At 39.9% G+C, this 27,355-nt stretch overlaps 1 protein-coding gene across 2 annotated transcripts in view; it reads left to right on the top strand.

Moving 5' to 3' along the window:
- The window catches only part of LOC149840877 (uncharacterized), a 39,780-nt gene extending 16,595 nt beyond the window's left edge, over positions 1-23,185 (top strand). The window contains exons 3-8 of one of the 2 annotated variants that reach the window (XM_090004573.1): positions 20,063-20,360; positions 20,485-20,694; positions 20,986-21,159; positions 21,693-21,887; positions 21,976-22,089; positions 22,624-23,185. In XM_090004573.1, coding sequence (XP_089860699.1) covers positions 20,063-20,360; positions 20,485-20,694; positions 20,986-21,159; positions 21,693-21,887; positions 21,976-22,089; positions 22,624-22,983 — 1,351 coding nt within the window. In that variant the 3' untranslated portion in view covers positions 22,984-23,185. Of the gene's footprint in view, positions 1-20,062; positions 20,361-20,484; positions 20,695-20,823; positions 20,891-20,985; positions 21,160-21,692; positions 21,888-21,975; positions 22,090-22,623 lie in introns of those variants that run through there. The other variant, XM_090004574.1, reaches the window with a different exon arrangement.
- The last annotated feature ends 4,170 nt before the right edge of the window (positions 23,186-27,355 follow it).

Genomic DNA, 27,355 nt, shown 5'->3' with positions numbered 1-27,355 from the left:
CCTTATACACCTCAACAAAATGGACTGACAGAACGAAAACATCACCATATTATAGAAACCACTAGGACTTTATTAATAGCAAATCAAGTCCCGAAAGACTTTTGGGCAGAAGCTGCCTTAACTGTCACCTATCTCATTAATAGGATGCCATCTTCTTCGTTACAAAATATCACTCCCATTGAAAAACTTATGAACATTTCTCCAGACTACTCTAGACTAAGAATATTTGGGTGCAAATGTTTCATATTTACTGACAAAAATGATAAACTTTCCCCTCGTGCGATTCCCTGTGCCTTTTTAGGATATGCTGAAAACCAGAAAGGTTATAAATGTTTTGACTTCAAAAATAATAAACTATATGTGTCTAGAAATGTTTCCTTTCTTGAAAAGTAGAGCTTCTTTGATTTTAGAAAATTAAAAGACGTCACTGAGTACTCCTTTTTGCTAGATCTAACATCAACATCTGATGAATATGACCTTGACTGTAACTTTGATGATGATCAAAGAATTATTGATCTTAATGTTGAAAATGAAGAAGTTCATAGAGATACTAGTATTCAATATTCCAGGCGACAAGAGTCTAATCCTCCATGTGCACTTGAGAAATATTCTAACATTCCAACTAGACAATCAACCCGAATCTCGAGGCCTCTAGGAAAGTTTGTATCATACGAGTCTTTCTCACCCACATATAGGGCAGTTATTGCATTAATTCACTCATATGAAGAACCATCCACATATTTTCAAGCAAAAAATGATATTAAATGGTTAGAAGCCATGAAAGCTGAATTAGATGCACTTGAAAAAGCTTCTACATGGAATATTCAAGATCTTCCTCCAGGGAAGAAAACTATAGGATGTCGATGGGTTTATAAAATTAAAACCAAGAGTGATGGTACTCTTGAAAGATATAAAGCTCGTTTAGTAGCCAAAGGTTATGCCCAAGAATATGGGATTGATTATGAAGAAACCTTTGCTCCGGTGGCTCGTATGACTACTGTCCGAACCTTAATTGCCTTAGCTTCTATCAAAAAATGGTCTATTTTTCAAATGGATGTCAAAAATGCTTTTTTAAATGGAAAGCTAGTTGAAGAAGTATATATGGAACCCCCTCCTGGTCTAAGTATTCCTAAGGGTAAAGTCCTTCGCTTAGAAAAAGCTCTTTATGGACTTAAACAAGCACCAAAAGCTTGGTATGATAGGTTTAGTCGTGTTATGATTGATATTGGTTTTCAATTCTGTTTAACTGACACTGCTTTGTTTATTAAGAATTCTGATGTAGGGATCATTGTGCTTCTTCTCTATGTGGATGATATGATCATCACCGGAAGCGATAAACAGGGAGTTGAAACAATCAAAACACTTCTTAAATCTCATTTTGAAATGACTGATTTGGGCTTGTTGAGATATTTTTTAAGCATTGAAGTTGCTTATTCTCCTAGAGGATATTTATTATCTCAGACTAAATTTGCTTTTGATATTGTTTTCAGGTCTGGTATTACTGATGATAAGAAAGTCGACACTCCAGAAGTTGTTAATGTTAAAATGAAGATTGATGATGGAGAACTTCTTGCAGACCCTACTCCTTACAGACAGCTTGTCGGGGCACTTTCCTATCTATCCATTACCAGACCAGATATAGCACATGCTGTTCATACAGCAAGTCAATTTCAACATGCTCCTACTTCTGTTCATATGGGAGCAGTCATGCGTATTATCAGATACATCAAGTCCTCTCTTTCACGAGGACTTTTCTTATCTTCCTCCTCTTCTCTTGATTTAATTGCATATACTGATGCTGATTGGGGAGGTGATCCCAATAACAGACACTCAACCACTAGCTTTTGTGTCTTTTTAGGGAATCATTAATCTCGTGGAGGTGTAAAAAGCAGCAGAAGGTATCTCTCTCATCCACCGAAGCTGAATACAGAGCCATGGCAACCACGACCATGGAAATAGTTTGGCTCCGACGACTGCTTGCTGACATGGGAGTTGAAGCAACAAAGGCTTCACAAATGTGTTGTGACAACAAAAGTGCGATCTACATTGCCAGTAACAGAACATTCCACGAACGCACCAAACACATCGAAATGGATTGTCACTACGTCAGAGAGGAATATCTACACGGGATAATTGATCTGCCATATGTCACTTCAGAATATCAGTTAGCAGACTTCTTTACAAAGCCTCTCGCTGCTCCCTGATTTCACTTTCTCTTAGACAAACTTTCGCTTATTGTACCATAAGTTTGAGGGGGAGTGTTAAAATGTAAAACTGTACATATATGTATATATAATAATATTATATTATTATATATATATAAATACATTTTTCATTTCTTTCTTTTCTGTAATTTTTTTCCTTTATTTTTATTTTTTGTCTTTATGTCATCTAGTTTTCTAAACATAATGTTGCTAAAGAAGAGCAAACTCATAGGGACACCAGTTTATAATACTCAAGACGTAGAAAATCCAATCTTCCATATGCAATGGAAAAATACTTAGAAGTACAAACCAGGTCATTTAGAATTTCTAAACCTTCCAGAAAATTTGTATCCTACGAATCCTTTTCACCCACATATAAGGCATTTATTGCATTAATACACTCATATATAGAACCTTCATCCTATACTCAAGCCAAAAACTATACAGAGTAGGTAACTCTTGAAAAGCATAAAGTCATATTAGTGGATAAGGGGTATTCTCAAGAGTACGACATCGACTACAAAGAAACTTTTGCTCTAGTTACCCGGAAGACCACCGTCAGGATACTAATAGCCTTAGTATCTATTAAAAAATGACCCATATTTCAAATGGATGTCAAGAATGGTTTTCTCAATGGAAACCTAGTTGAAGAAGTTTATATGGAAGTACCACCTGGTATTAGTATCCCTAAGGGTAAAGCTCTTTATTTAGAAAAAACTCTTTACGATCTTAAACAGGCACCAAAAGCCTACTATGCCAGGTTTAGTCATGTTATGCTTGATATTGGATTTATAACTTATTTGACTGACATTGCTTTATTTATTAAGATTTCTGTGTGGATGACATGATTATCATCGAAGGCGACAAACAGGCAGTTGAAAACATTAAAAAACTTCTTAAAAATCATTTTGAAATAACTGATTTAGGTTCATTGAGATATTTCTTAAGTATTGAAGTTGCTTATTCCCCTCGAGGGTTTTTATTATCTCAATCTAAATTCACTTTTGATATTATTTTCAGGTCTGAAATTATAGATGATGAGAAAGTGGATACTCTAGAAGTTGTCAACATCAAAATAAGAATTGATGATGGAGAACCTCTTGATGATCTCACTCTTTATTAGAGCACTTTCCTATCTTTTCATTACTGGACCTGATATGGCACACGTTGTACACACAACTAGCCCATTTCAGCACGCTCTCACTTTTGTTCACATGTGAGTAGTTTTGCATATTGTTAGATACATTAAGTCTCCCCTTTCACACGGTCTCTTCTTGTCTGCTTCATCTTCGTTGGATTTAATTACTTATACTAATGCTGACTGGGGAGGTGATCCCAATAATAGGTACTCAACAACTGGTTTTTGTGTTTTCTTAGGTGAATCCTTGATTTTAGTGCAAAAAGTAGTAGAAAGTCTTTATTTCGTCCACCGAAGCTGAATACTGAGTCATGACCACCACGATAATGAAAATTATTTGGCTCAGATGTCTGCTGGCCGACATGAGAGTTGAAGTTGCATAAGCTTCACACATGTGTCTTGACAACAAGAGTGCGATCTATATTGCCGGCAACCGAACATTTCATAAATGCACCAAACATATTGAAATGAAATGTCACTATGTTTCTTTACCAAACCTCTCGTTGCTCCTGTAACGACCCCAACTCATACCCCATAAAAATACAGATTTTTTTTTTTAAAATCAATTGCGGAAATACTCCCAGATACCCGGGGCCTTTACAGTTTCACTCTCAATTGGATAACCAAACACACCACAAGAACAACTCATTATTTATTAATCACGAAAAAAGAGTATTTAACAATAATTGCAAAAGACATATTAGAGTTATTTAAATGACATAAAAGTAAATAAAAGAAAACTGAGCCACACCGTCTCTCTGTGAAATGTCTAGTAAAAGTGTGACACTCGTAGCTCTCTCGGAAGCTAGTCGCTTCACTGATCTCCTGCGGCTGCGAAAACCACAAAAGTAAGAGTATCAGAAATTCGAGAAATTCTGCGTACACGTACCTCTAATAAAATAAATGAGCATAAAGAATACAGATAAGAATTCATGCAATAACTTAGAGGTACGCAATTATGATAAATTCATAATTCAATTAAGCATTCATGCAATAAAGAACAACTATTAAGTATGAGAAAACATTTAATAAACAACAGAGATCACCATTTAAGCAAAACAACCATTTAAGATGCTTTAGGGAACAACATTATGCATTCATCAACATTTAACAGTTAAGGGAACAGGTAAACATACATGATCTAATGCATAGCAGGCTATGTCACAGGGACTTGGCAAACTGGGTGCCACACCCGCGTCGATGCGACGCGACGAGGGTGCGTGTGCGGGTGCGACACCCGGTGCAGTCAACAGGACCCTCGGTGCGAGGTCATTTGTGTCCCGACTTTTCTTCCGGTGAACGCAGAGAGAGAGGGGAAGGACGTGGCAAGGGGCCGCTGGCCTTCCAGCGAACGTAGAGAGAAAGGGGGAGGGCACGACAAGGAGCCGCCGGCCTCCTGCCGGCCCTTCAGCAAATAGAAGGAGACAAAGAAGAAAAGAAGAAAAAGAGAAAAAGAAGAGAAGGGGAGAAGAAGGAGATGCGTACCTGAGAGAGAGCCGACGTCATCGGCGTCGGGGTTCGGTCGCACGCTTGGAGCGAGAGAGATTACACAATCAAGAGGGAGAGGAGGAGGAGCGCAGGGGTGAGGGCTTTCCTCTCACCCTTGCGTGATTTAAAGGGAACAGGAGGATGTAAATCGGAAAACCCCAAAGGGGTTTCCCTTATCAGTAGAGGGGAAAAAAATGACCAGTAGGGTTTTCCTTTATCAGCGCGAGCGTTAAAATTTTTTTAAAGGGTTTTCCCGGGACTCGGTTCCGGTCCGGGTCCGGGTCCATTTTTTTTGTAAAATCGTGGGTTTTCCTCGGACAGATGAGACAACTGTCCCTGGGTGCGTTGACCACACCTAGGGTCATTAATGTTCAACTTTTGGACTTTATATATATATATATATATATATATATATATATATATATATATATATATATTATTTTTGCCGTACTTCTGCACCCAACTTTTTTTAAAGTGCCGCACCCCTGCAACCCGCACCTGCACTCATGTGACATAGATAGTAGGAATATGCACGACTTTAATGCAATGCATGAGTAAATTATTATCTTTCATTATAGTTTACTTTTATATGCATGTTCCTATTAAATGTACACAATTTAAGTTTCTCTTTTTAATTATCGTTGTTCGTGGATACACCAAACAGGTACAATCTCTCGAGGTTAAGTAGGGTTTCCAGAGTAATTTAGCACACAAGTTATATTTTATTACTGGGTTTCAAAGTTAGCCTTCGACCGAATCATCTTCGAAACATTAGACCTCTATATCTAATGTCGGGACACTAAGGACCTCCACATCTAATAGTGTTATTTTCTTGGTATACCAAAACAACAGCTGTGTCTAACATACCACCCCAATATCAAGTGACAGACTCTTCCTAAAACCGTAGTTAAGAGAAAGAACCTCAATATCGGGTTTAGAGGTAATCATTAGTGCACATAGAGTTTTTGTATCCTCGTGGTCCCTCAAAACCGAATCTCTAAGATGCTCATTCTTTCGATGGAGATCTCAGAACATATATTACACTGTTCTTATTCATTATCTTTTTATTAAAAACCAATTATTAAGTTTTGCAATTCAGCATGCAAAAGCAAAATCAAAAGCTCGCATCTACCCCTGCGAAAGTTATCACGGGACTCCTGCCCGTTGAAACAGTGCAATAAAAATAAATATACTTTTTGTGATGCATTTAAAAGTAAATAATGAAGGAGCATCTAGTGTTTAAGGCTCTTCAGGCCTGCGATGATTTATTTGGATCGTCGATACACCATATGCAAAAACCATAGTAATGTGACATATATAACGCAAATCACATGTTTCAAATGCACAATAATATATGCAAACCTTCATCATGCGTATGGAGCAAAGCATTTATAAGCATGTATTTACTTAATTCATATGCATAATTATGTCAAGTGCATTATTTCTTTGAGTGTAAGTACTCATGTAAATGCCTATTCCCTTCTATCGTGCATGTTCATGTCAATTGCATGATATCAATAAACTTGCATATACATGTGGATGCATGTTTCCGTCATGTGCATACATACTTGTCCATGCATGTTTTTCATTGGAACAAACATAAATGCACATTTTACCAAGTGCATATGTAACTATCAATGCACCGTTTCCATTTAAGATAAACATCAATGCATAATCTTTTTCTTCTTCAAGCGCATATATAGCTGTACATGCACTGCTCCATTTTGAAATGCACGTACACACCTCGCAGTACATACTGTAAATAAACTGTTTCTCACTGAAATGAACATCACTGTCTACACAGCACATGCAGGAAGCTTTTTTTTTTCTCTTCAAGAGGTTTACCTGGGGATCCAATGTAACGCCCCAAATTTCAAACTTGCGAACCTTTTCAGAAAAACAGGCAAGAGACTAGAAATATCTCTTTCCTTCAGAGTTTGTTTATGAAATCAGCGGAAGATTTTTCTTTGATAAATCATAAGGCAAGCTGACAACTTTGGGCATGTTAGCTAAAAGAACCGAAACTGACAAGATTCGGATATCCTAAGGGAAATCCGATACAAACCCAAGCGTCCAGGACGCGAGCTAAGAGCAGGAAGAAGAAGTCTTGAAGCCATCTTGCAATCGCGCCATCACCCGTAGTGTACCTAATAATCACCTGTACCCATGGAATGTGTTAGTTTCGCGAAAAACTAGTAGGTGCACAAGAGAGACTACAAGGAACTGAATTAAGTACATTTAATTCAGTAGGCTACGCAGTTTAAAGCAGATATGCAGTTAAACAGGTAAGCAATACAAGCAGGTGAATAGTACAAACACGTAAGCAGTACAAGCGAATAAGGCGTGCGAGCGAGTAAGTAGTGCAAGCGAGTAAGCAGTGCAAATGCGTAAGTAGTGCAAACAATAAGCAGTTTAACGCAGGTAAGCAGTTCAAAGCAAGTAAGCAGTGCAACTGACCAACGCAGCATACGATCCATTTGATCGTAAGCTGAGAACTACTACGCAACAAGCTTGTCCTCGTTCCTAGAACGAGGTCTCTGCATCTAATCACCATCAGGACATCGTTTGTCGCTCACTACTTCTAACAAACGCGTCGTCCTGAACAACCTTAACCTATTCTCATCTCTCAAAGTCTTACGCGGCTAACCCTCACCGGTTATGACGCACTAAGGCGTCATACTTCCTCAGAGAAGCTCACCCTTCCGTAGAAGGTCCAAAACATGATCACTAACTCAAATCACTAACGATCTGATTCTCACATCTGAGTCATGCATGTAATCATGCTAAAACAGAAAGCTGAAACTATGAATTCATAGTTGGCTATCACAAACAATCTCAGAAGATCGACACAGCTCACCATAACTTTTTATGGTAAGCGAAAACACAAGATCCACGTCGGATCGTTTGGTCCAAGAGATATACGACCGGACAAGGAATTACCGCCCTAGAGGGTATACCTGATCTTGGACCCTACACTTCCTCACAGGAGTTCACCGTCTTTGCAGCTACCCATTCGTGGACAGTGTACATTCTCACAGAGATCTCCCACTCTAGCCGGGTCACCCGATCTGGGAAATGTATAACCTCACAGCGAAACCTTTGGGAAACCGATCCCCAACATATGCCATATCCAATGAAAATCATTACGATACACGCATCAACACAAAAGACCGCTCTTGGGGTCGATAGCTACTAATACAACAACAAGATCAACGCCGGATCACCTGGTCTGGGAAATGTATAACCTCACAAGGAATTCCGCTCTAGATGGTATACCTGATCTTGGACCATACACTTCCTCACAGGAGTTCACCGTCCTTGCGGCTACCCATTCGTGGACAGTGTACATCCTCACAGAGAATCTACCACTCTAGCCGGGTACCTGGTCTTGATCATACACGCCCTCGCAGATAATCCTTTGGAGATCAGGTGCTCGTCAGACACCCTACTCGGTGATACACGCGTCTATACAATCGACTGCTCCGAACAGTTGACTGCTCTCGAGGTCAGTAGCCACAATATGGGCACAAGCATGTATATCAGCAATATGCATTGTATCACTCCGTGCAGAAGCATATAATCCTACGCATCGTATGATTGCCACGAGGAATATTACAATCCTCAAATAGGCCCTCAAAGCATGTGTAAACGACACATGAGAACGCGCAGATATGGCAATTCAGTTGATTCTATGGGCGAAGGGTAACTAACTCTACCCGTCAGCCAAACAAAACAACTGAATAAGACAAGCACTCATGACAATGCTCGTAAAACATATAATTACCATAGAATGGCTCAGTCCATCAACAAGTAATTAAATTAATCGTAAGGCATAAACCATTACATCACAAACCATTCATAAGCAATCATACGGCAACATTTATATCACAATATGTAAGCAGCTTATAAGACAAGCGGCCACATCAATCCTAGTTGCCACCAGTTCGTAGATTACGAGCTGTATGCAATCACATCAATCATAAGAGATGCAAGCCGACAAGTGCTACGCTACAATAAGCACCAAACAGTTCGACCAAAGGATAAAGCAAGTCACATGCTAATATGTAGCAACTGGCATAATGCTACTATTATAAGCATTTAACTAGTATGAGAAACTCCTTATTACTCCGCAAAGAACTGCGTAAGCAGTTTAACCAACTAGAGTAACGCCTTGACAGGCGTACACAGCTCAACGAGTAGCATATTGAACTATCGAGCAAGCAAGCGAATTAGTAGTGCAGGCGAAGCAGTAGTGCAAGCGAATCAGTAGTGCAAGCGAAGCTCACGACTCAACGACCAGTGTGAACAGACCTTATGTTTCGATAATTACGAACCTGCGGGTACGCGCAGGCAAAAACGTAGACCCAACTGAAACTAGTTCGGGCGTCTGTTATTCTATGTATTTTCGATAACCCGAATAGCTAGTTGAGTTCGCTCCAAAGGGACGGCTTTAGCCGAGAGAGGATTCCCCAAAAGAGGTTGTGACACGGACGCATCCAACTTCTGCAGAAGTGTTGAGCTAACTAATGTAGCCCCTTTCCCCTAACTCCAATGACTGGGGAGGCCGGATCGTTGCCCGTAGGGTGGTTGTTAACAACCTGTCCATTGGAGTTTGTACCGCTCTGTCCTCTCCCTTGACAGACACAAAGAAGCGAATAGGTACGTTAGGGGTTGCTTAACTAACGACCCATTCTATGCTGTGGTATTTAAACCACCCGAGCATCTTGCCTGTGAAGGCGAATGTGAGGCCATTTATGTGATTACAACATTTTGCATTTAGCGTTGTTCGAGGTCGCACGACCGTCTCATCCGATCATCGCAGTACTAGACGTGTCGTGCACGACTACAAGTACTCTAGGATGAAGGGGGGTATAGCTCCTCAATTGAAGCCTCAACAGGAGTGTTTCACAAAGATGTAAAGTTTATCTACTTTACTTTATCTTTTGAAACAACAGTACCTTGTGCCAACATTATGCATGTGATTATCTCGAATCACATCCGCTATCGGGGTATCTACATGTCTCGCATGACTCGATACCGGCCTCGATAAACGGGATACGGGTTTCTCAACAGAACACCCGCTAAGAAGTTCGCTTGAACCCCCAATTCGGGATCACCCGAGATATGCCAAAAAGGCGAGCAGAACCAACCAGTCGCATCCTTCCAAATGCTTCGATTTGGAGCAGTCTTTGATGCTTTTGCGCAGCTCCCTGAAACCTCAAGTCGACTCTGCAAGACTGCACGCACGAAGAGCCAGGATCCTTGCGAGGTATCCCTCTCCTTAGACGAGGATGTATCGCCAACTCCCAACTGAACTCTTGTTGCAAGAGTGAGTGATAGATATCTCTTGCATCCTCCACGAGGATGCCTTTAAGGCATACGCAAAGAGCAAGAACCTGCACATCATCTGCAAAAGCAAGGCAATACCAACGCATATGCAAAGGCAAGAGCTTAAGCGCCAAGCGCGACGATAAAGTAAAGGTGGCAATCAGAAGTGCAACGCAACCCCCGGCACAACGCGCAACGGCAAAGTAAAGACCGTAAGCAGGAGTGCAACGCAGAACCTTTGCGTGATGCACGACGGCAAAGTAAAGGACAAGGATCGCGAAACCGCGTCCTTGAGTTAAATGCGTACTCGTATAAATATATATGATATATATATATATATATATTCATATATATTTATTTAATTGTCTTTTTTAGTTAATTGAACTCAATTCAATTGTCCAAGTCTTCTTTGCAATCTTTCCCTACCTTTGAAAGTTGCAAGCTTGTTGTCGTCCGCGGATGTACGCGATTGGCGGCTCGGGTCGCAGAGCGCGAGCGGGATCCGTCGTACGAGCTGCAAAAGTAACGATCTTAGCAAGCTAATACCAAAATAGAAAGTCAGAGGCACCATCGCCACCCTGACGTAAGGGAAACAGAGGCAGGGGCATCGTGCGCATGCGCACCTGCTATAAGCGCAAGAAGCCGAAGCAGGGGCTGTGAGCCCCTGCTGACTTGCTGTCAGCGGACTCCGAGGAGGCAGGGGGTCGCACCCTTGCCCGAAGAAGACAACGAGGGAGGCTTCGCCCTGCCAGCCAAGAGAGCAAGGAAGCGAGGCCCTTTCCCGCAAGCCACTAAGGGGGAAGCAGGAGGCCGCACGTTGCCTTTCAACAACGAACGGAGGCCCGCTCGATGCCAATGAAAAGCAAGGCAAGGAGGCTTGCCCCGGCCTGCCGAAAAACAGCGAAGGCAGGGGCGATGCCCCTGCCTAACGAGAAAAGAGGCACAGGGAGGGCTCGCCCCCCTCCCTTGCCGTAACAAAGAGCAGGGAGGGGCTCAACCCCCTCTCCTGTCAAAACAAAAAGCAGGGAGGGGCTCAGCCCCTCCCCTACCGTATCACGAAGCAGGGAGGGGGCTCAGCCCCTCCCCTGCCGAACGAAAGGGCAGGGAGGGGGCTCAGCCCCTCCCCTGCCATAACAGAGAGCAAGGAGGTGGCTCAGCCCCTCCCTTGCCTAAAAGGGAGCAAGGAGGGGGCTCAGCCCCTCCCCTGCCTAAAAGGGAGCAGAGAGGAGGGGTTCGGCCCCTCCCCTGCCATGACAGAGGGGATAGAGAGGAGGGGGGCTAGCCCCTCCTCTGTCGTAACAGGAGGCAGGGAGGAGGGGCTCGGCCCCTCCCCTGCCGTGACAGAGGGAGCAGAGAGAATAGGGAGGGGGTCGGGCCCCTCCCCTGTCAAATGGAAAAACAAAGGGAAGGGGTTATGCCCCTTCCCGGATATCGGCGAGCAAAGGGAAAGGGGCGCAGCCCCTCCCTGGCCAAAAGAGGCAGCAGGGAGGGCTCGACCCTCCCCTGCCGTCAAAGGTAGCAGGGAGGGTTCGACCCTCCCCTGCCGTCATGAGACGCAGGGTGCAGGGAGGGGAACTCGACCCCCTCCCCCATAACAGCACATAGGGAGGGGCTCGACCCCTCCCCTACTAACAGAGGCATCGGGAGGGGCCTGGGCCCCTCCCTTGCAAAACCCATCGCAGGGAGGGTGTCTGCCCCGCCCATGGGGTTTTAAGGCAGCAAGGAGGGGGCTTTGCCTCTCCCTTGCGATTGAGGGAGGCAGGGAGGCGGCTCAGCCCCTCCCTGCGCAACAGAGAAGTGAGGGAGAAGAGACAGACGAAGAAGGAGAAGAGGGACGAAGGGAACATACCTGGAGGGGGTCGCCTGAGGAAAGCTCGTCGGCGTGCGAGCGTCGCCAGCGAGGTCGCAGAGGGGAGAGTCGGTCGGGGGAGAGAGACCGAGAGAGGAAGAAGGGGGGCGGGGGTTATCTTTGAAACCCCTGCCTCCCTGTGTTAAAAACACGGGAGGCGGTGCCTCCCTTTGGGTCCGGGTCCGGGTCCGGATCCGGATCCGACCCGAATCCAAACTATTTTTTTTGTTTATTACATCCAAACAGGCCCAGCCGACCTTAGTCGGCTGGGTCTGGTCTGGATAGACCCTGGCCGGGCTTGGCAGTGAGCTGCCGGGCCTGTCACAGTCCTGCCCAAGGCAGGACTGGGCCTGGCAGGACCCTGCCAGCCCCGGACTAGCCGAGCCTATCAGCTGGGCCTGACAGCCCGTGCACAGGCCCAACCCGGGCCTGTGTGAGTGCTGTCAGGGCTGGGCAGACCTCCCAGCAGAACACAAAATTTTCTTTTTACAATTTTTTTTTTGAAAATAGGAACCCATCCCCTCTTCTTTGACCTGAGTCGGGCTCAGCCTAGTGGCTCGGCTGAGCCCTGCTACTTGGCAGACCCTGTCAGGCTGGCTGGACCCAGTCCAGCCGAGCCTGGCTGGTTTGCCAATACTCACCAGGTCTGACCAGACCTGGATGGCCTGTCTGGCCAGACCGTGAGGTCTAACAAAAGGAACAAAGAGGTCCACTAGCAACCCAATTTCCTTTTCTTTAAAACAATGCATATGTATATGAATGAGAAACATGCTTTTAAAACGTTATCAGATTCGTGAGTGTCTGAGTTTACAAATCCATGACCCACATGTGCATGTTTAAGCTGGAATCTCATTTACATTAGGTCACAAACAAATAAACCCATGTACATGCTAAATAAAACGTAATATGGGTATTAAGCCTACTCATGAATACCTATGCAAGAAGGCATGTAGATTTCAATGTTTTCAATAAACATGCCATTGCATACATGTTTTTTGAAAAATATATGCATATAACACTATTCCCACGCCTATATGTATGCATATACACAGCCCACATCAAAATCCACCATTGGAAATCAATATTTAGCATAGGGGTCCCTCATAGGACCACTCTTTTCATGAATAAAAATTCTGTTATACATGGACATAATTTTTATTTCATGAAAAGGGGTAAAATACACAAAAATTCAGCCATGATCGTCCTCCATGGGTTCAAAGGAAAGCATGCACTTACATGTTTTTCCCATAGATTTTCCAACCAAGATATTGCATCGAATCCAACCGACATTTCGATTTCTCACTTAGGATCAAAAGAGGAGACCTATACCTTGCGTGGGTCGGAAAAAACGAGAAAAACAAAGAAATCGACGGTGGAAAGAGGTTGATGGCTGGAGAAGAAGAGCCCTCTTCTTCTTCTTCCTCCTTCCTCTCCTTCCCTATCTCTCTTTCCCTTTCCCTCTTTCCCTTCTTTCTCCTCTCTCTCTTTTTTTTCTTTTTCTTTATATAAAGAGGGTGAGAGGGGGTGACGCCCCCACTTCTCCCGCCCTTTCTAAAAGAGTTCCCAAAAAGGGACTCTTTCCCTACCTTGTTTCCAAAAATGTATATTTTTTTGAAACTCTTTAAAGTTGACTTTTTCTTTTTAAAACTTTCAATTATTTTAAAACTCTCTTTCTTAAGTAAGAATAAGGACTCCTTTAAAGAGTCCCACTCAGCCCAAAAATAAAAAAATCGAAATTAATATTATTTATTTATTTATTTATTTATTAATTAATTAAAATTACCTAAAAACTTTCAAAAATAGCCAAATTAATCCAGAAGGCTCCCTAATCTTATTAAACCCCAAATTAAAGCTTTATATTCAATTTAAAGCTGGAAAAATTATGCGACTTGGATTTGGATCCGGATCTACAAATCCAAATTGTACCCAAAATGAAAATGGTTCAAGATCTAGATTAAATCCAGATTAAAGTGGGTCCTACGTAAGATCCAAATCCATAATAATTCGTATCTTATGCATTGGATCCAATCCAATCCAACTTCAGGTCCGTTTCGACAAATTGCTCAATTTTTTTTTAAAATGCGATTTTTGGGTCAACCGAAACCCGAATTCAGGAAAGTAAAACATCGCTGCGCTCAGCATTCCGAGACGCATCCAACGACATATTACACGAATATTAAATTCCGAATTTTGCCCAAAAATAACCCGATTTTTGCTCGAATTTAAAAGTCGAAAATAAAACTCTTTCTCACGCTTCGTTTGGCTCGCCTTGACCTTGTCGATGAGACCTGGGTCAAGACCAGACTCAAAGACTTTAGTCTAAAAATCGAGCCTCAAACGATTTTTCTCTCCTTAGCCAATTTTTTGTCAAAATTATAAAATGACTAAGTACCAAAATACGCTCCTAAATATCATTTCCTCTTAAACAAACTTTCGCTCATTGTATCGTAAGTTTGAGGGGGAGTGTTAAAAATATAAAAATGTAATTATATATAATATAATAATATAATAATATAATGCAACAACAACAGATAGATTTTTTTCAGATAGATTTTTTCCTACTTAGAAAGAGAGATAGGGGTTGTTGCATCGATTGTAAGGTTATACCAGGAGAAAGTGTAGCTACACAACATAGAGCCTTAATTTTAGATCTTAGAATTAGACAATGCTGCAAAAGGGATAGACATAGGATAGATCCTAGAATTAAGTGGTGGGCACTGAAAGGAGCTAAACAAGGAATGTTTGTAGAGCAGGTAGTTAAGGAAGTTGATTGGTGTCTCGAGGAGGATTCAGAATCAATGTGGAATAAGATAGCGGGTGGTATGAGAAAAGTAGCTAAGGAGGTATTGGGTGAGTCTAAAGGCGGTGCACCACTAGGTAAGGATACATCGTGGTGGAACGAGGATGTCAAATTAGCTATTAAGGTTAAAAGAGAGTGTTATAGAAATCTAAGTAAGAGTCGTGATAATGAGAATTTGAAGAAGTATATGATAGCAAAGAAGGAAGCTAAAAAAGTTGTTCGAAATGCGAGGGCTAAGGTATATAAGGAGGTTTATGACAAGTTGGATACCAAAGAAGGCGAGAAGGATATTTATAGGCTTGCAAAGATGAGAGATAGGAAATCGAAGGATTTGAGTATGGTTAGATGTATCAAAGATGAAACGCAAAGGGTTTTAGTCAAAGATGAGGAGATTAAGGAGAGATGGAAAGATTATTTTGATAAGCTATTTAATGATAGTCATGCTCAAGATCTTGGAGACTTCTCCATTCCTTTTCATGAGATAAATCGTGACTTCATGCGCAAGATTCAAAAGAAAGAGATTGCAGAGGCTTTGAAGAAAATGAAATCAAGAAGGGCAGTTGGCCCAGATGGTATACCTATCGAGGCTTGGAAATGCTTGGGAGAGAAAGGTTTAGAATGGTTGACAAATCTTTTTAACTTGATTTGGCGAACAAATAAGATGCCTAATGAGTGGAGGAAGAGTACTTTGGTGCCTTTATATAAGAATAAGGGTGATATACAAGATTGCACAAACTATCGTAGTATAAAACTCATGAGTCATACTATGAAACTTTGGGAGAGGGTGATTGAGTCTAGGTTGAGGAAGGTTGTCATGATATCGGAGAATCAATTTGGTTTTATGCGTGGAAGATCAACTATGGAAGCTATACATCTTCTTAGACAACTTATTGAAAGATATAGAGAGAGGAACAAAGATTTGCATATGGTTTTTATTGATTTAGAGAAGGAATACGATAGAGTACCTAGGGACGTTCTCTGGTGGACAATGATGAAGAAAGGTGTTTCTCTCAAGTACATTAGTATAATTAAAGATATGTATGAAGGAGTAGTAACCAATGTCCGCACTTGTGGAGGGGTGACAACCAATTTTCCGATAACGGTTGGGTTACATCAAGGATCTGCTTTAAGCCCTTTCCTATTTGCGATAGTGATGGATGAGCTTACGAGATCAATTCAAGAAAATGTACCGTGGTGTATGTTGTTTGCTGATGATATTGTTTTGATTGATGAGTCTAGAGCTGGGGTTAATGCTAAGTTAGAATTATGGAGACAGACATTGGAAGCTAGAGGTTTTAAGTTGAGTAAGAGTAAGACTGAATATATGGAATGTCGGTTTAGTAAGCAACGAAGTAGTGATGGGAGTGTAGTGAAGCTTGGTGAGCAAGATATACCGGTGAATGATTATTTCAAATATTTGGGATCCATCATTCAAAAGTATGGAGAAATTGATGGAGATGTAAATCATAGGATAAAGGTTGGGTGGATGAAATGGAAAAGTGCTACTGGAGTGTTGTGCGATCGTAGAATGCCATTGCGGTTAAAGGGAAAGTTTTATAGGACGACTATTAGACCCGCTTTACTATATGGTACGGAATGTTGGGCTGCCAAGAGACATCATATTCAAAAAATGAGTGTAGCTGAGATGCGGATGCTTAGATGGATGTGTGGGAATACAATAAAAGATAAGATTCGGAACGAAGAGATATGTAAGAAGGTAGGTGTTGCACCCATTGAAAATAAGATGCGAGAGAATCGTTTACGGTGGTTTGGACATATTCGGCGAAGGCCTAATGATGCTCCAGTTAGAAGGTTGGAGAAATGGGAAAATATATTAGTTAAAAGAGGTCGGGGTAGGCCTAGGAAGACTTGGATGGAGATGATAGGAAAGGATATGAATGCTTTGAACCTCACCGAGGACATGGCGTTGGATAGAAATGATTGGAGGAAAAGGATTCATGTGGAAGACCCAAAATGAATTTCTTTTTTGGTTCATATCGCTGACCCCAATTGTTTTGGGATGAAGGCGTAGTTGTTGTTAACAACTACGCCTCCATCCCAAAACAATTGGGGTCGACGATATGAACCAAAAAAGAAAATCATTCTGGGTCTTCCATATGAATCCTTCTCCTCCAATCATTTCTATCTAATGCCATGTCCTCGGTGAGGTTCAAAGCAATCATATCCTTTCTTATCATCTTCATCCAAGTCTTCCTAGGCCTACCCCGACCTCTTTTAACTAATATATTTTCCCATTTCTCCATCCTTCTAACTGGAGCATTATTAGGCCTTCGCCGAATATGTCCAAACCACCGTAAATGATTCTCTCTCATCTTATTTTCAATGGATGCAACGCCTACCTTCTTACGTATCTCCTCGTTCCAAATCTTATCTTTTATTGTATTTCCACACATCCATCTCAGCATACGCATCTCAGCTACACTCATTTTTTGAATATGATGTCTCTTGGCAGCCCAACATTCCGTACCATATAGTAAAGCGGGCCTAATAGTCGTCCTATAAAACTTTCCCTTCAACCGCAATGACATTCTACGATCGCACAACACTCCAGTTGCACTCTTCCATTTCATCCACCCAACCTTTATCCTATGATTTGCATCTCCATCTATTTCTCCATACTTTTGAATGATAGATCCCAAATATTTGAAACAATCATCCATCGGTATTTCTTGCTCACCAAGCTTCACTACACTCCCATCACTACTTCGTTGCTTACTAAATCGACATTCCATGTATTCTGTCTTACTCTTACTCAACTTAAAACCTCTTGCTTCCAATGTCTGTCTCCATAATTCTAACTTAGCATTAACCCCAGCTCTAGACTCATCAATCAAAACAATATCATCAGCAAACAACATACACCATGGCACATTTTCTTGAATTGGTCTCGTAAGCTCATCCATCACTATAGCAAATAGGAAAGGGCTTAAAGCAGATCCTTGATGTAACCCAACCGTTATAGGAAAATTGGTTGTCACCCCTCCACAAGTGCGGACATTGGTTACTACTCCTTCATACATATCTTTAATTATACTAATGTACTTGAGAGAAACACCTTTCTTCATCATTGTCCACCAGAGAACGTCCCTAGGTACTCTATCGTATGCCTTCTCTAAATCAATAAAAACCATATGCAAATCTTTGTTCCTCTCTCTATTTCTCTCAATAAGTTGTCTAAGAAGATGTATAGCTTCCATAGTTGATCTTCCACGCATAAAACCAAATTGATTCTCCGATATCATGACAACCTTCCTCAACCTAGACTCAATCACCCTCTCCCAAAGTTTCATAGTATGACTCATGAGTTTTATACCACGATAGTTTGTGCAATCTTGTATATCACCCTTATTCTTATAGAGAGGCACCAAAGTACTCTTCCTCCACTCATTAGGCATCTTATTTGTTCGCCAAATCTTGTTAAAAAGATTTGTCGACCATTCTAAACCTTTCTCTCCCAAGCATTTCCAAGCCTCGATAGGAATACCATCTGGGCCAACTGCCCTTCTTGATTTCATTTTTTTTGAATCCTCTGCAATTTCTTTCTTTTGAATCTTGCGCATGAAGTCACGATTCATCTCATGAAAAGGAATGGAGAAGTCTCCCAGATCCTGAGCATGACTTTCATTAAATAGCTTATCAAAATAATCTTTCCATCTCTCCTTAATCTCCTTATCTTTGACTAAAACCCTTTGTGTTTCATCTTTGATACATCTAACCATACCCAGATCTCTCGATTTCCTATCTCTCATCTTTGCAAGCCTATAAATATCCTTCTCGCATGCTGAGTGCGGCCGTTTCAGGAAAGACAACCGGGCGTTATTCATTTGCTTTCCTCGCAGCCTAGAGGGTGTAGCGGCCAAATGGTATGCGGACCACATTAATCCTATCGAACTATGAGAGTTCGATAAGGTTGTTAACTTGTTCATCGAGCGCTTCATGTTCAATGTTGAAGCATCACCAACTCTTAACCATCTGTACAATCTGGAACAGAACGAGAATGAGAAGGCTAGCGAATTCATCCACATGTGGAGGAGCACCTGTAATAGAATGAAGGTTCCCGTCCCAGAAGAGTACGCCCTACAGATTATTTTGAACAACTTTGTTCTTGTTGCTTTGCTTCTGACTAAGGTGCTGGCTGGACGGGCTGTGGCTTAACAAATTTTTCCTTCTGGACTGCTGAGTTTGTCCTTTCGGCCCTGGAATGCCCTGAGTTCTTGTTGCGGTTTTTCTTGCTCTTCTTACTATTAGAGCTACTGCCATGATCTGAAAACTTTGTAGAATAGGCGACGTGCGCCTTCTTCTTTTGATCAGGATTCCCTCTGACAAAAGGATATCCTTCGTACAGACCATTGTCTTATTCCACATTGATTCTGAATCCTCTTCGAGACACCAATCAATTTCCTTAACTACCCGCTCTAAAAACATTCCTTGTTTAGCTCTTTTCAGTGCCCACCACTTAATTCTAGGATCTATCCTATGTCTATCCCTTTTGCGACATTGTCTAATTCTAAGATCTAAAATTAAGACTCTATGTTGTGTAGCTACACTTTTTCTCGGTATAACCTTACAATATAATAATATAATATAATAATTTATTTATTTATTATTATTTTCTTTTCTTTTCTTTTTGTCTAGTTTTGTTTGAACTAGACTTTTAAACTAGTCAAGATCCAACTAGATCTTGACTAGTTGTATAGCCGTTAAGCTAGTCTAACGGCTATAAATAGAGTTGTTAGACTTGCTCCAACGACTCTTTATGAAGAGTTCATTAAGTGCTCTTCTTCCCCCACTCTCTACTTGTATAAATAGGGGTGATCCCATCTCCTTTGTAATCAATGCTTCTTAAGCATTTTCTTATGAAATAAAAGATTATTATTTTTATCTTTGTGTTATTCCTTTTATACCCTTTTGTAGGTTATGGTTGTAATGTTTTTAATATACACCGATTACAAGCATTTTCACTTTCGTGGAAGATTCTCATTTCCTTACAATTATGTCTATTAATTAAATTATTTCAACAATGTTTTGGTACTTTAATCCTACTTTATGTGGATACTGAACTGTGGGAATAAATGGTAGCTTAAGAATATTGCAACATGTGGCTAAGCTGTTCTACTTTTGTTATGCTGGATTATGACAATATATATGATTGTATATGCATTGTGACTTTTGACTGCTTTCTGTACCATATAGTTGCTAACTTGGGTTATTTGGTGCTTCTCTTCTCTCGCCAGGTTGATGTACTGGTTTTCAAATTTAGTTGTCTTAAGGACAATCATTTCTCAAGGCTTTGGTGATTTGGACTTGCAAAATCAGAGTGGACCATATATTGAGACTAATGGCAATGAAAAAAGGAATAGAAGAAGAAATTCTACCTTGAAATGGAAGGAAACCTCTGCTGAGAAAAAGAAATATGTTTCTGGATTCAGCCCATTGTTGGTAGATTGGCAGAATCCTAACACGCTTGCTGCTGCCATAGAGAACATTGAATCCTGGATATTCAGTCGAATAATCAAATCTATTTGGTGGCAGGTTGGTCATCCCAGTTTTTTATTTTTTTATTATTTGGTTTGTTAGTCACACACTTCAATATGTTCAGTTATTGTCTGTATGATTCTAATTTGCAAATTACTTTTTCTGTTGCTTCTGCTACCAGATTTTGACTCTATACATGCAGTATCCTACTGAAGAGGGAAGTGTTCAACTGAGAAAATCTTTTGGAAGTATGTCAAGTTTAGCACATGATCTGAGCGGAAACTTCTCAATTAACCTATGGAAGAAGGCTTTCCAAGATGCCTTTGAAAGGCTTTGTCCTGCTCGAGCTGGAGGTCATGAGTGTGGTTGCTTGCCAGTGCTGGCAAAACTGGTATGGTGTTAATCTTCTTACTCACGTGTAGCCCTTACTAAACCTACAAAAGATTTGGATGAAAACTCTCTCTGATGGTTTCTAATGTTTTTCCTTTTCTGTTGCAAACCCAACTACCAAATAAGACAGAGAAATTGGCATTTTGTTATCAGAAGATCCCAAAGGATTATTTGCCATTAAGTTGGTTTTGGATTTATTACTTGATGGTATACATTTGACGTTATTACGCCAAAAGAATTATATGGAAATTTCAAATATTGATTAATCTTTCTCTTTAATTTATTTTGTCAGGTTATGGAACAATGTGTGGCTAGGCTGGATGTAGCTATGTTCAATGCCATTCTGCGTGAATCAGCTGATGATATTCCAACTGACCCTATTTCTGATCCAATTACTGGTTCCAAGGTTCTTCCAATTACATGTGGGAATTTAAGCTTTGCTGCGGGTGCACAACTGAAAAATGCTGTGAGTAATGTCTTACATTTGTCTGTTACTGATTGTTGAATCACATTGTTCCTGTTGGATTGTTATCACTGTTTCATTGTTTTGTTACAAATTTTCATTTCTCCATTTTCCCAGTGGCCCCGTCTGTCTGACTCCATGTGAATTTTCTTTCAGTACATCTGGTAATGTAATGAAAAGTAAGTGCATAAAATATTTAACCAATTGACACACAACTAAAAGAACTTGTACTTGTCAGATATCTACTGAATAAATCCTCAGTCGTTGCAGAGAAAATCTGTCATCTTTAACTTTTAGGATTTCATGCTTTTGAAGCTAGAAATAATAATGTGACACTTGATGAAAACATGATGCAGACAGCCTGTTGGGAAACCGCTGTCTCATTCTCTCTTGAAAATATTCAATGGATATGGGTGTAGGAGAAAATGTTAAATTACCTAATAAAATAAAATCTGCCTGTTTTCATATTCTATCATTTTTTTCTTTGATGGTTGTCTTCTTCAGAATGTGTGAATTTATCAATATCTGTTGTACAGATTGGGACCTGGTCTAGATGGATGACTGATCTTTTTGGTGCCGATGCTGATGATTCTCTTGAAGATAAGAATTGCTATGATGGTGAGGGACAGAATCCTGAAACATCATTCAAGTCTTTCCATCTGCTTGATGCCTTGAGTGATATCTTGATTCTTCCAAAGGATATGCTTTTGGATGAATCTATTAGGAAAGAGGTTTGTCTCTTGTTTGTGGTTGCTTTTGTTCTCAGCCAACCAACCCTTATTGAACTTCACTCATCCAAGTTTGATCATCTGGATGAAGGTATGTCCCACATTTGCTGCACATCTCATAAAACGAATTCTGCGGAAATTTGTCCCTGATGAATTATGTCCTGAACCTGTTCCTGAGGCCATTCTAGAAGCACTTGATTCGGAGGTTAGTATTTTGTAAATTACCCGCTTTATTGGCTTTTGTTCCATTCACGTTTTGAGTGCAAAATCTGTTTTCTCCTTGTTATTTCTAGAAGCTAAATGTTTGTCGACTTGTAACAACTGGCACTGCTATTGAATATTATTCAAATGTTATAAAAAACTCTCTATTGGCTCCTTAAGAATGTACTTTGATGTGCTTGTTGAGGTCCTACACTTATTTAATAGCTCTTACCAAAACCAAGAAGGAATTCCATATTTTGGAGGTACTTGTGAATCAATCAACATGATCATTCGTTTGTTATCAGATGATTGTTTTCAAGATTGTCTAAACTACACCAATTCATCCTTAGGATGGATGATTTCTTTAATCCTCGATAGAGCTCATGCTGTATGCTGAACAAATAGTTGCAGTTCATTGTCTTCATTTTCTTGTTAGCTACTTTTTTATCTTAGTAGTTATGATTTTAGAGTTCTTAGAATTATCCTCCAATGGTCACAACTAATTCTGTGTTAATTAATTTTTCTGTAAAATGTGCAGAGTTTTCTTGATCATGTTCCACCTGCCAGAACCGAGCCAACAATCAGCTACCCATGTACTGCAGCTCCAATCAAGTACTCACCACCTCCAACACCATCAGTATCCTACATCATTGGAGATGTACAAAGCCACATAAAACTGAGAAAGAACTCTTCTTTGGTTCTGAGAAAATGCCAGATAAGCGACGATGAGCTCGATGAGCTCGATTCCCCACTCGCTTCCATCATTGATAAGATGCCAACTTCACCGTCGCAGATGAATGCCACTGGCCAAAGTTTACAGGAAGATATGAGCATTAATGATAGGGGGAATGCTATCAGGTACCAGCTACTTCGTGAAGTATGGCTTGATGGGGACTGAAGAATTCTTTTTATCCTTTGACATCCCTTCACATAATTTTTGGTATCATATTCCTCTTCTCGTTTGATCTTTGTGTGTTATATGTCTCTTTATGGAAATAATTGAGCTGTAGAGAGATGGGTCCTTTTCTGCCTGTTCGGTTGATGCGTTGCCTTGGCCTATTTTCTTGTATAGAAGGAGAACACCAATTAAGAAGGGGAAAAAAGTATTCAAAGATACTTTTTTGGTTCATGAAATGTCCTTGCTTCTTTACATTTTATTCATTTCTTCCCAAGATACCAACCAAGATGATTAACGTTGGATGCCGTTTTGTGTTCTGATACAAGGAATAAAGATCAAGGGGTAATTCATGTCATTCTCGAGGGCCTTTTCCTGTCCAGATCATAGATGTGAAGCCCATGTGGACGGCCCATCTCGATGATGGATGATCCACATGATGTGTGAAGGCCAACCATTGGGACTGATAACACTGCAACAATCTTTTTTTTTTTGCTAGGTCAAGGGAAAACCCCCATCACCAACTGCACATTGGCTGGCCTCAGGTTGGTAAAATCCTTGGGGCCCCCTTACCCACCAGAGTACATCCAGCCTCAACCTTCCTACAAAGGGTGCCCCCTATGGGTTTCGAACCCATGACATCCTGTCAACTGGGTGACGGTCACAAGTCGCCCCTACCTGATGAGCGGAGCCCTTTTGTCACCTCTCTGCGTCAGTTGTCCAGTGCTTAGTTGCACATTCTTTTCTTGATACAGTTCTTGAAAAAAATGGTATACAGTAATAACATTTTGGTATTCTGCAATTCCTAGCAAAAGAGTTGATAACTTTTCAGCTACATGGTTGGGGGATTAAGGTAATACGGGGCCAATAATGCCGAACAAATAGTAGGCTTATTTCAATCATCCATGAAACAGATTGTTTACCATAGTCAGTAGTCACAGATATTGGTGATATTATTGAAAATATTGTGTTTTGTTTTTAAAATAGATATTTTCAAAATATCATCTATTTTAAACTGATGATTTTATCACAATATTATTATGTTCAAATACTTTTTAGTTTTCTTTGTGTCGTTTACAGTTTATACAACCGTGTTTCTTTATATTTAATTTGCCACGAGATTTCACATTGCCAAGGAAATCCTTATACGGAAATTTGCAAGATTGCTGCTTAGAATGAGATTGGAATTCACTCTCCATTTGCATCTGTTAAATTGCAGTGTATAATGTGTGGGTAACATAGGCAAATTAATTTATTCAAAAAATGATTGTATTGTACGACAAATTTGATGTGTTTTCTAAAAACCTCACAATTTGCCAAAATCCGCTTGATGACTATTCTCAACTTTTTAGGACCTTTTTACGCACTCGTCGAACTCTTCGATTTTCATGTGTTACGTTACAATGCTCTTTTGATCTCGCTAAATCTCACTAAAAATGAAATTTGCACAATATTTTTGCAGAAATCACATATTTCACATAAATAGTACAAAAATTACGACACTTGCAAAAATCCCTTGTGAATTTCATCAAAAGTTTCGTGTTGATGGTTGTGATCTGTTTGTTAATGTAGAATTCATTTTTTGCCGAATTCACACTTTCACATGCAAAATTCTGTTTTAGCGTACGAATTTATATGTACATATAGGCGATTAGAGTACAAATTTCATTAAGAGTTTCACGTATGTTGCGAAAATCTACTTTCGATGTGAAATTCATAAAAATTTGGAAGAATTTATGGATTTTTACATGTTGACTTTAAGCGATGCAAGATTTTGTTTTAACATGCGAATTTACGAGTGTATATATAGGCGATTAGAGTGTAAATTTCGTCAAGTGTTTTGCATTGGTAGTTATGAAAGTTTGTCTTTCTATGCAAAATTCTTAAAAAGTTTGCAAAATTCACAGACTTTCATATGTTGTTGACTTTAAGAGATGCAAAATTCTATTTTAACGTACAAATGTACCTGTATATATAAGCATTTATGTCCATTTTTTTTTATGTTTGTATGTAGAAAGAGTAGTAACACTTTTCTCTCTAGAATCCTAACCCTTTTCTCTATACCCTTGTAGTGATTCCTAAAGTCTTTTCGCTATATTCCAACGCTCATCGACTTCTTCGATTAGTTTGCTCTATTGTAGCGACTACCATTGTTTCTGAATTTTTTTTCTTTCTATAGATATGAGCAGTTAATAGATATGGTTGGGGTTGATTGTGCACAAACATTGAATATGTATTACGGGGGTTATTAGTTTTCTGAGTGATTGTTAACTTAATGATACATTGTGTGGTTGGTGTAGATAGTTATAATGGCTTCTGAAAGGGTATGATTATTTAAGTGTAGCACTGATAAACTTATATATATATATATATATTAGTTTCTAAAAATAACAACTATACAAAATTTATGGCATTGATGTCTTATAAAACCTAATATGCAGAAGAGTCAATGATCCTCTAGTATAAGTGTTGTCTAAAATTAGATAGTCAACAAATATAGATACATGTCTTGGACGATGATGATATAAAATCAATGTTATATAGAGATGATGTTTACTTAGTTGCTAGTAAAGATAATCAGAAAGCCATTGTTTGCAAAGTTAAACAAGAAGTTGTTGGTTGCAAAGTTATACAAGAACTAGTCGAAAGTGATATACAAGAAGCAATCAGAAGCGATCTATAAGAAGCAGTTAACAGATGAAATGATGAAAATCTTGTAGATAATATGCATCTATCTCAGACACATTTATGTATTGGGCTTAGTCCTTTGGAGAACATCTTACTGTCTCAAACAATTAACGATAAGAAGATCACTACAAAGGATGTGGAACCACGTAGGCAAACCAGTGCTGGTGATCTTCATCATTGTACGTTGGATGACACCTAGCCTTTTAATGAAAATGACAATTTTAGGTAAAAGTTGATGGACTTTCTAATTTATGCTTGAGTTGAAGGTGTTATTTTTATTGTTAATATTGAAAGTTGAAAATGCAAGAATGTTGCATGCATCAAAGCAAAGGGAATGATATATGCATTAAATTTTGATTTAGCTTGTGCAGCTGATCACTTCATTTAGGGTAATAGCGACGATGACCACAATAGAGAATTAGATGATAACGATGATGATGACTACACCATGTCGACTGAGCAGGAATCAGAAACGATATGAGAGGACTAAGACAATGATGATATAGGACAAATAATAGTAGGTGAGAACGATGCACATATGACATTTGAGAAGACAAACCCTTGGTTCTCGTTCAATGGTTATTCATTCAATGAAGAGCAATTAAAAATCATTGAAGTAGAGGCATCCAAGTTGTATGATGAGTTGCATAACAAACAACTCAATGATTGTAAATAGTTTCATGGGCTAACAACATACTCAAATGATGAAAAAATTGTTTGCGGTAAAAGGTTTAATGATCTTAAGCATTGTCATAATTTTTTGAGAGATCATGTGATCATGAATAACTATAAAGCAAAATTTGAAAAGAACCGCAGTAAAAGAGTTATTGTCGTATGAATGAGAAAGAACTTGCAGTTTATGAATGGCCTTGAAAGATCCACTGCACAAAGGTATGTGGGACATCGTTCTTTCTAGTGAAGAGATATGAAAAGGAGCACATATATGGTGGAACAGTGGGCAATCTCATAGTGAAAAAAGTATCTTTCAAGTGGATTTCATGTGTTATTCACGAAGGCTTGCATGATAACCCGAATATGAGTCCAAGACAAATCATGAATGGCATAAGTCGTACGAAAGGCATTGAGGTTAGTTACAAACACGCATTGCGTGGATAAAATTTGACTAGGGAGGCGATATATGGTTCATTCAAACAGTCATTCAGGATGCTTCTCGCCTATTGAGATCATTTGATGACGACCAACTGAGGATCGTTAGGCCTCATCAAGATTGATTTCATACCTATTCTTATCCTTTCGTCCATGCATCAATGGGTTTTTGAAATAATGTTCTTCAATTCTTAAGGTACACGACACATTCTTAAAAGGAAAATATATGATTATATTGTTGTCAGCCCATAATATTGATCTTAGATATGCGATATTTTCTGTAGCATTTGCAATCGTAGATAAGGAGTCAAAGGAGTCATGGACATAGTTTTTTAGGCTTTAGAAGGCAGAATTCTCATGTTTCTTCGATGATGATAAATACAAATATAAATTAGAGTTGACAGTTGTTTGAGATAGACACAAGGGGCTTCAGTATGTTGCCCCCCACACATGGCCTAGATGTCATGTTGGATTTTGCATGAAGCACCTAACCAAAAACTTTTGTAAGAAACTTGGTTCACTACTCAGTTTATTCTTATAGAGCGCTACCTGAGTAGCCATGAGAGAATAATGCAATTAT

This window comes from Nuphar pumila, chromosome 4 (genome assembly GCF_984573655.1).
Source record: "Nuphar pumila chromosome 4, dmNupPumi1.hap1.1, whole genome shotgun sequence".
NCBI lineage: Eukaryota > Viridiplantae > Streptophyta > Magnoliopsida > Nymphaeales > Nymphaeaceae > Nuphar > Nuphar pumila.
This window is presented reverse-complemented; position numbering and strand designations above follow the sequence as displayed.